The following is a 10,378-nucleotide window of genomic DNA, read 5'->3' on the forward strand; positions in this document are numbered from 1 at the left end:
CCCAAACCATTAACGTCCTTCTGTTGCCAAATGCTGTGGTTGAGAGAGACTTGGGGATTAGCATCATATCTGGTGGCAACAGCAGCAGAGGTAAAAGAAGATGCCTTACAAAAAGGGTTATCAGGAGTAGTATCAGGATAAGTAAAAAAATATCTAGAGAGCTAATATCTTGAGCTCCTCCTGCCCTTCCCTCAGTTTGGTTTTCAGGCTTTCAAGTGCAGGGAGCAGAATAAAGTCTTCATTTACCTTGTACACATGGATATGCACAGAGCCTGCTTCATTCATAAAGAAAAAAAGGAGTGATTGGTCTGGAAATCTGCAGCAGATGGAAGAGGAAGATGGAAGCTAGTGAGCTCGGTCTCACCCTGAAATCAGATGCTGGATACAACTGTGTGTGAAACCCACCTGTTTGCTTTTTAAAAAAATAATGAAGTTAACAGTGGCAAAGTGTTTAGGAAAAGTTCCAGCTTCTCGGGCAGTATATAGGAAATGTAGTTGTGAAAAGTGCAGATCAGATGCTTTTCTCAGAGTCATAGCAGAGAGAAACTCAACTACATAACTTGCACTACACCCCTTAAAGGGATAGGTTTCATCTTAGTCTTATTTTTCTTTTGCAGCTGTTCCTCCAAAACTGAAAAAACTGAAAAGTCCAAATGTTCATGTGGGGGATAAGATTTCACTGAAATGTGAGGCTACTTCAGGGAATCCTCAGCCCTCCTACAAGTGGTTTAAAGATGGTAAAGAACTGAAGAAGAGCAAGGACATCCGAATAAAATATGGGAATGGAAAGTAAGTATGAAACAGGACTACTTTGTGTCCTTATAATTAAGCAATACTCTTTGTAAGTTGTGTACATTTGGCTGCCTGTTGCTAGCTATGGCAATTTTTTCAGCCCCCATATCATCTTGTGCAAGGGTCCTGTTGAAATTCACAGGCTAAGCTGATTGGTCTGGGTTGGCATTTGATATACAGCTGAAAAATTCTTGCATTCATAGCCCCTTTTGTCTAATTCCATCAACAACTTCCTAAATCTTATTTACAGCTTCACTTGGATATTCTGTTTTCATCTTTTCTAAATTATTGTATAATATTGTATAGTGTCTTCTTGAATAATGTCTTTTTGAATAGCTGCTATGTTTTACCCACTTACAGGTTATGTACCAATGGTGAGTGAAATGATGCCTGTATAAATGATCTGTGCTGGATTAAAATGTATATGATACTTTAGATCTTCCAGATCAAAAGGACATATGTCAATGTGAGCTGCTTATGTTTGAGATTTTAGCAGATAGGCCCTTCAAATTTAGGTACTGCCAAATGCTAGTGGTAACTAATGAACCTGAAGCACTACAGTGTAATGTTGGCACCTTTCCCACCATGGATCCAGACATATTTGAAAATGTATGTCTTCATTTCAGGATTTTAAAATACATAGGTTAAATGTAACCTTCTTTACTATATCTGATACAGTATACATTGCAGTAGGGTACTTTGGCATTGTTATATTCTGCATAGCACATTCCATTGAAAGATCTCAAATAGTAGAGGACATTACCCAGTTAAGCCTCTCCTTGTATTTGTTCAGAATAGGTAAGTATTTTTTCCATTTTTCACATGAGGAAGCTATGTCTCACTCAGAAATAGAGGTGGGAAGGAGAGATGAGAATACAGCCCGGATACCTGGAAGGGAAGAAAAACAAGTCTCAGTCAGATGGCCAATGGTGACTTTGAATAAATGTCAAAGTGGAGATATTAGTTGAACAACCACACCATCAGCTCCTTCTCAGTTAGTATCTAGTATTCTACCCCCCAATATGGGGGAATCTGTTTTTGATTCATCCCAGTAATATCAGAGCTAGAGTAGGGGAAAAGAGGACTCATAACACAACTAAGAAAATACAAGTCTGGTACAATCTCAATACTGATGAGCCCTAAAAGGTATTGGCTGGCCTCCTGGTTGAGGTAAAGGACACATTAATTTGTGGACAGGTTTTTCCAGTGTAACTAAGTGGAAAAAACAGAGGCATCTTTCTCTGATAATTGTATTCATGAGATGACTTCAGACAGGGCCAGTGCACAAGTCCAGCTGGCAAAATAGCAACAAAACTCATTTTGGATTCTCCTTCCTGGTTTCTTTAGATCAGGACAAAGATTTTTGCATGTGCTTCAACAAGCCTTCCCCATTTCTTTATTTAGAATCTGAGTGGACTCCTAGCCTGGCTGTTGGAATTAGGTGGGATTAAAGGGAAAGGGTAAAGTGGCACAATAATCTTTTATACTCCACGCCTCCTCCTCCCCTTGTAATGCCTGGATGCTGACTGTCAGACATTAGGCCTCAGGTATCAGCTGTCTTTCTCACTCAGGACCTTGCATGCTCCTCCAAGATAATGAGAGCACATACATCACTTTGAAGGAATCTAAAAATCAATGCCCCAGAGTGTATTTTCCCCCCAAACAATCATTGGCTTGACAAAATACCCAACTGCATTAATTTATAGAGCAATTTATTTCATACTGTAAACTAAATATCTCCTCTTTGCCTACTGGATATCCATCCTCACTTTCACTTCAGTTAGATGTTCTACTGTGTGGTAAGGACAGGAGGTTTTGATCTCCCTTAGCATTCTGTTAATTATTTTGCATAAATCTGCCATGTGCCCTTCCATATCACACAACACTGAGGAATCCTACATTGTTATACATCTGCATTGTTATGCAGCCCTTATTTGGTCTTCCAATTCATGATCCTACATTCTGTATTCATTTTCTGCGTATGAGAAGATAAACAGTTGTATGGCCCATTTAATGGTAAAGCTGCTGAAAATAAAACAGGTCTCTGTGATATGCTACAAGACTAGGCAAACTTACTGTAAGGTAACTGATCTACATTTGGTGGGGACAATTCTTAGTACATTTAACAAAATATGTCTGTTCTGTAGTATTATCAGCCACCCTGATAACTAGTACCATTTGACATAATACTTCTGGGGCAAGTCACTTGGCTTCTTCATGCCTCAGTTTCCTATCTGTAAAATGGAAATGATAATACTGACTTTCTTTGCAAAATGTTTTGACATCTATTAACGCAAAATACTTTAGAATTTATTATAATATTATTATCTATGTTGGTTTTGTTAGCAAACAATTCCCATATAAATGTTAATGGGATCATGATGTCAGACAGTAAATCTACCTGCATCCGTTAGTGGAACATGGGTTTATTTATTTTATATTATGGGAGCATTTGATGTTAAATATTTTGCTGGATACTTTCCTTACATGAAAATATCAAGCTTCAGTCCCCTACGTGACTGAACAACTGTCACCAAAATTGGAAGTAACTATAGAGACAGAATAGGAGACAATAACTGTGAAAAATGTTTTTTATTGGGAGAGAGTAGAGATGGAGTAACAGAATGGGGTAGCCTGTAGCAGCCCATTGGTAATAATGTAGCCGTCTCATAATCTCTCTCTTTTTTTTTAAAAATAAAGCAGTGTTGATATTGCATGTAACACATTATTATGCACTTTACCACACATATAACTTCGTATAGTTCAGCATAGCTGATGAAGAAACAGACCTTTAGATCATTTTGAAACCTGAAAGATAATTTTCTGTGGACACATGCCATAGATAAGAGTGTGAAAAATACATCTATTTTCATTATAGAATTTATAGGGTGTCCACGTTCAAAATTATAGAGTATTAATTTTCAAAATTAAAGTAACTAAAAAAATCCATTAGAAAAGTTTTTTAATGTGCTCAAATGGCTGAGTGTTGACAACATGAATTTTGAACAGTTTTTATCCTATGTATTTTAAAGTCACCTCAAAATTATTGATTTTAATTTAATCACAAAAAGATTAGAATGAATTCCTCCATATGGAAAATTAATTGGTGAATAGAGGGTTTTGAATAGAACTGTCAACAGAATCATAGAATCATAGAGAAGTAGGACTGGACAGGACCTCCAGAGGTCATCTAGTCCAACCACCTGCCTGAGGCAGGATCATCCCTATCAAAACCATACTATAAAAACCACAATATAAACTCTACATAAAACTACCTTGAACCCTGGCACAACACAGACCTATCACCCTAAGCTGCCACAGGTAAAGCAGGGGATCCATGGCAGCCAATGTCCTGCTTCTATGAAATGTTGTTAACATTACTCAAGAGATCCTGCATAGAGGGTCACGTCCGTGTTACAGAGGAAGGCAAAAACCCCCACAGTCCATACAATCTGACTATGGGTAGAAAATTTTCCTGACCCCAAATAGGGTGATCAGTTTATTCTTGAGCAGAGCAATCTCCAGCTTTGGTCCCAGTAGGAATTAGCACACCCCAGTCAAAATCCTCGGCCTCGGCTGCAACCAGCACCCAATGCCTCTGAGGAAGGCTTAAAAACACCCTAACATATGTAGTGGAGGGTGGGCGGGGGGAAGAAGGAGAGGGATGACAAACAGCAGTGTCCCGAAGCTTGGGAAATATCTATAGTAGAGCATAGGCATAGTTATTCCTAGATCATCCCTGACCAGTGGCTGTCCAGCCTCTTCTGAACCCTCCCTTATACCACAGTATATGCACTTGAGCTGTAACCACCCCCTAGAATCATAGAAAGTTAGGATTGGAAGGGACAACCCCCTGCTCAAAGCAGCACCATCCCCAAATAGATCATCCCAGCCAAAGCTTTGTCTAGCTGGGTTTTGAAAACCTCGAAGGCTGGAGCTTCCACCAACTCTCTGGGTAACCTGTTCCAGTGTTTTACTACTGTCCTAGTGAGAACATTTTTCCTAATATTGAATTTAAACTTCCCTTGCTGCAACTTGAGACCGTTGCTCCTTGTACTGTCATCTGCCATGACTGAGAACAGTCTAGCTCCATCCTTTTTCAAACCCCGCTTCAGGTAGTTGAAGGCTGCTAGTAAGTCCCCTCTCAGTCTCCTCTTCTCTAGACTAAATAAGCCCAGTTTCCTGTCTTTCCTCATAAGTCATGTCCCCCAGCCCCCTCACCATTTTTGTCATCCTCCATTGGATTAACTCCAATTATTCCACATACTTTCTGTAGTGGGGGGGGCCCAAAACTGGACACAGTACTCCAGATGTGGCTTCACCAGTGCTGAATAGAAGAGAATAATTACTTCCCTTGACCTACTGGCAACAATTCTACCAATGCAGCCCAGTATGCCATTAGCCTTCTTGGCAACAAGGGCACACTGTTGGTTCATATTCAGCTTATTGTTCCCTGTAAACACCAGGTGGTTTTCTGCAGAGCTGCTGCCCAGCCAGTCAGCTCCCAGCCTGTACTGGTGCATGGGATTGTTCTGTCCTAAGTGCAGGACTTTGCACTTGTCCTTGTTGAACCTCATGAGATTCCTCTTGGCCCAATCCTCCAATTTCTCTAGATCATTCTGAATCCTAGCCGTACCCTGCAGCATATCTACTACTTCCCCCAGCTTGGTGTCATCTGCAGACTTGCTGAGGGTGCACTCTATGCCATCCTCCAGGTTGCTGATGAAGATATTGAACAAAATTGGCCCCAGGACCAACCCCTGGGGCACTCCACTTGATACTGGCTACCCACACTTTCCCTCATCCTCCTCTTGCTACTGACATACTTGTAGAAACACTTCTTGTTACCCTTCACAGCCCTTGCTAGCTGCAACTCCAATTATGCTTTGGCCTTCCTGACTTCATCCCTTTATGCTCTAGCAATGCACTTATATTCTTACCTAGTTATTTGTCCAAGTTTCCACTTCTTATAAGCTTCCTTTTTGTGATTTAGTTTACTGAAGAGTTCCCTGCTAAGCCAATCTGGTCTTCTGCCATACTTGCTAGTCTTTCTGCACATTGGGGTGGTTTGTTCCTGACCTCTCAGTAAGGCTTCTTTAAAGTACAGCCAGCTTTCCTGGACTTCTCTCTCTCTCAGTCTTGCTTCCCAGGAGATCCTGCCCATGAGTCCCCTGAGTGAGTCCAAGGCTGCTTTTCTGAAGTTCAGGGTCCTTACTCTGCTGCTCTCCCTCCTTCCTTTCCTCAGGATCCTGAACTCTGTCATTTTGTGGTCACTGCTGCCCAAGTTGCCATCCACTGCTATATTCGTCACCAATTCTTCCCTGTTTGTGAGCAGGAGGTCAAGAAGAGCATGGCTCCTACTTAGCTGCTACAGCACTGGCACTAGGAATTTGTCCCCAGTATGCTCCAAAGAGTTCCTGGATTGCCTGTGCACTGCTGTATTTCTCCCCCAGCAGATGTCAGGACTGAAGCCCCCCATGGGAACCAGGGCTTGTGATCAGGAAACTTCCGTAAGCTGTCTGAAGAAAACCTCATCCACTACTTCCTCCTGGTCTGGTGGTATAGCAGACCCCCACCATGACATCACCCTTTTTGCTTTCCCCTCTGACCTTAACCCAGAGACTCAACAGGACTATCTCTAGTTTCATATTGGAGCTCTGAGCAATCATATGACTCTTTTACATAACTCCTCCTCCTCATCTCCCCTGCCTATCCTTCCTGAACAGTCTGTACCCATTCATGACAGTGCTCCAGTCATGTGAGTTCCCGCCATGTCTCTGTTATTCCAGTCACGTCATAGTTCCCTGACTGTGCAAGGACTTCCAATTCCTCCTGCTTGTTTCCCAGGCTCTGTGCATTTGTGTACAGGCACCTGAGGTAACTAGTTGATTTCCCTGATTTTGCAGGAAGTATGAGAGCACCTCCTTTGCTGCCCCATCCTGCTTGCTCTTCCTCCAGGTCTTCCACTTCCCCACTTACCCTATATCACTGTATATGTACACAAGCAGTATATGGTTATATTAATAGGAATACAGATGGTTATGTAGAAATTATCCATGAATATGAAAGGTATTGACAAAAGCCACTCACCTATTCTGTCTGTCTTAAGTACCTGTGAGCCAAATTCTGTTTCTCTTTATGTGTCTAAATGGCAGTTTTCTAGCTTGTAAGTGGCATTTTTGGCTGACACATAAGTACATGTTGGAGTGGGCCAGTAGGGGGTGCTCCTGTGCTGAGCCACCCACCTAACTGCGCCCAACCACCTTCCAGGCTCTGAGTGCCTCCCTGGAGACACCTCGCATCTGGCCAACACGCTTCTTGGAGCACACCCACTAGCCTGGGGGTAACGCTGCCACCACCTAGAGTCTGGACTGATCTGGGAACTGTGGTCTCTGGGAAACACAGTCCTATTAGGCCTTGAGAGTGCTTGACCCACTACAAGAACTTGGGGTGCTTCCCTCAGTCTGAAGCACAAACAGTGGTCTCCTTTAGTCAGACGAACCAAGAGGACCCCAAGGCATAATCTAGACCCTCTCCCAATAAGTCTCCCAGGACAGGTACAAAGGAGAACTTTATTGGTTACAAGGAGTAGATTTGGAATAGGGTACAGGGTAAAGCAATATCAGGGAAATCCCTTAGAGCAAAGTAGCATGGTAGCCTTTGATCACACATCTGAGTTACTGCAAGCTGTATATCTAGTTAGATCTCAGGTAGCTTACTCATGAGTATCATCCAGAGGCAGGTGGAGATTCCTTCTGGAGGCAGGCAGTTCATTGATCATGAGTTTCAAGAGAGAGAGTGAGTTTCAGATGGTCCAGCTTCTCTCTGTGAGTTTTCATCATGGCTACCACCCATCCTCCTGGGCTGTCCTTAACTTATATAGGCCTTATGACCTCATTTACCTGATCCAATGAAGGCCATCAACTGTTGGCTGCCAGCCAACCAATTTGAAATGCATCACTGGTTGCTGGGTAGACTGGCAGGGTCTTTAGCCCCCTCCCAGGCATGTTGGCATTCCTTAGAGCAATTGGGAACTTAAGCCACCCACCCAGGTATGTGATGCCAGTCATGTAGGCAGAGGGAGCAGCTTTCCCCCCTCCCTCAGGAATTTATCCAGTTCAGGTTACAACTCAGGGTCAGAGGTGTCTGCCTTCTGCAGTGACCATGGTAACCAAATTGTCAGATAGCAGAGTTTTGGGGAGAGACAGAGATGGTATTCTGCCACACATGTAAATCCTGAAAAGCGTAGCCAACCAAAAATCCATGACCGGAGGTGTTGGTGTGGGGATTGAAAAGAGGAGGATCACCATTTTATACTTTACCTCCCATGGTTGAGTGGTTAGGGCACTTGCCGAGGAAGCTAAAAATACGGGTTTTGGGCCCCTTCACCCAGAGAGACCTTGGTCCTATGCCTCTCTAATATCTCAGCACAGTGCTGTTACCACTATGGCACAGATAAGGTCTGATCTGGTCTGCTCTCTAGCATTAGTTCTCAAGCTGTCTCCCTGAGCAGGCAAACATGGGTGATTTGTGGGGCAAGAGAAAAAGGACACTTGCCAGGCAGAGCAGTTCTATTATCTACCCTCATTTTTCAATGGGAAGCTGAAGTATAATGACTTGCCAAGGTGATACAGGAAGTCTGTTTTGAGGCTAGGAATTGGTCTGCCACGTCCCAGGCTAGACATGCCTCCTCTCAAGCAGAGACCCTCCCACCTACTGTCGTATGTTCCTTCTTCACTCCTTGAATGCACACCCATTTTTCCACCTATCTTGGCACCTGTGCTGAGGCCAGATTGCTGGCATAAGATTATTTCCTACACCAAAGCTGTGCCCATGTATCAAGGGCTGGCATCTGGCCACGCCCCCGCCCCTGCTCCATCTACAGAGTAGAGGGGTGGGGCCAGCCTTGCTCTCTGAAGCTGAGAGCACAGCCCGGCCCATGGCTGTAGAGCATGCTGGGATCCTGGGGGACTCTGATTTAGTTTAAACCAGGAAGGGGTCTGGGACATAAGCTCCATAAACTGGTTTGACCTCAGTCAATTAAGGCTGATACCATATTCAACCAGGTTTATCTTAAACCAGTTTTTGCCATTTTGAAACTGGTTGATGTGCACCGAACTTCTGTTCTGTTACAGGTTTAAACCAGTTTCTGATCACTTAAACTGGTTTAAGTGTAACTTCTGTCCCTAGCATATAAGGTGTTTCCTACTTTCAGTTAATAATAGAAGAACTACCAGGTTACACAGGAAAGCTGGTCTTGCAGTATTTACAACCCATTTGAAAGGTAGCAGTCCTGGCAAACTCAGCTAAGAGGCCTGACTGGTACAGCAAAGAATATTAACTGTGTCAGAGCCCTGAACCATGGTTGTCACTTGATTCCTCTAAGGGTGATAAAAATATAAGGAAGAACCAATCCTCTTTTCATAGGACACTCCTGTCAAATAAAATTTTTGCAATTACTAGTTTCCATGGAAACAAATTGGCTCATGACCAGCTAGTGACAAGCTGGTAAGAGTGCTTCCTTCTGACAAAATAAAAGTTCCAACATAGACACTGTAACAAGCCCAAATATGAGTGTAGCACTATATCACAGATTTTAGGTCCTCTTACAGAAGAGAATCCTCTAGCCCACAATGCACTCTGGCAGCCCGTCCATACAACCAGTTTCCTGCTACAACCCTGTACTTCCTTCCTTCCTATAGAAGAGCCCCATGGGTAAATTATGCATTAATGACAAACCCTTTTATCAGGGCTGATCACTTATACAGAGGCAGTGATCCTAGTCCTGGAGTGGTATAAAGACTGATTGTAATAGACTTACCCCTTGCCCTAAGGAGGAAGCCACCCCCCTCTGCCTGGTTGTCACAGGATGTAGAGTAAAACAATGGCCCAGGGCTCTGACTCAGTTCATACTCTTTGCTGTACCAGTCAGGTTTCTTTGAGTTTGTTGGGACTGCCTGTTTTCAAATGGGTTGTAAATACTGTGAAAGCAGCCTTCCAGGCCAGGGTGGTGTTTTAAGCACCTCCCCAATCAAAGTCGGGTCTGCCCTCCCCTCAGCTTCCCTTGGCCACTGCGGAAGGGAAGGGAGCGCTCGCTCTAGTGCCCCCTGGCTTCTGGCCTGAGCCACTGCCAGCATGTGCCTGCGTTTTGGGAATCAAACGTGGATGTCTATTCACTTTCTTGCCAGTTCAGTCTACACAGGTTAAACTAACCTGCAAAGATTGAATCGATTCAGGCTCAGGCTTTTTGAATGTCTGTACTTAGCCATAAGGAACAGTGTTATAACCCTGGATGAACAGTCGGGGAGCTCTATATTTGTATGAACTGACCTAATGTATTACAAATAAAAACATTCAAAACAGTTCCCAGTGTGGGAGGGAGAGAGACCCAGAATAGGAGACAGGAGAGGCCAATATCTGTCACAGCAGACAGATTACCAGGAAGCACACCAAGGAATCCAGACAGTACTCCACTGGAAGGTGAACCCTGTTCCCATTCCAACATATGTACCAATATATCTTAGGAAAACGTCTTTCTGAATATGGCAGTTGTTTTGACCCTGTACTAGTAGCAGGGATGCTTCTG

General features: G+C 43.4%; 1 protein-coding gene across 1 annotated transcript in view; it reads left to right on the forward strand.

The window, feature by feature from the left end:
• The window catches only part of NRG2 (neuregulin 2), a 353,306-nt gene that overhangs the window by 221,578 nt on the left and 121,350 nt on the right, over positions 1–10,378 (forward strand). The window contains exon 3 of the mRNA XM_025206156.1: positions 618–789. Within this exon, the coding sequence (XP_025061941.1) occupies positions 618–789 (172 nt within the window). The remainder of the gene's footprint in view (positions 1–617; positions 790–10,378) is intronic.

This window comes from Alligator sinensis, unplaced genomic scaffold (assembly GCF_000455745.1).
Source record: "Alligator sinensis unplaced genomic scaffold, ASM45574v1 scaffold156_1, whole genome shotgun sequence".
In the NCBI taxonomy this organism is placed as follows: domain Eukaryota; kingdom Metazoa; phylum Chordata; order Crocodylia; family Alligatoridae; genus Alligator; species Alligator sinensis.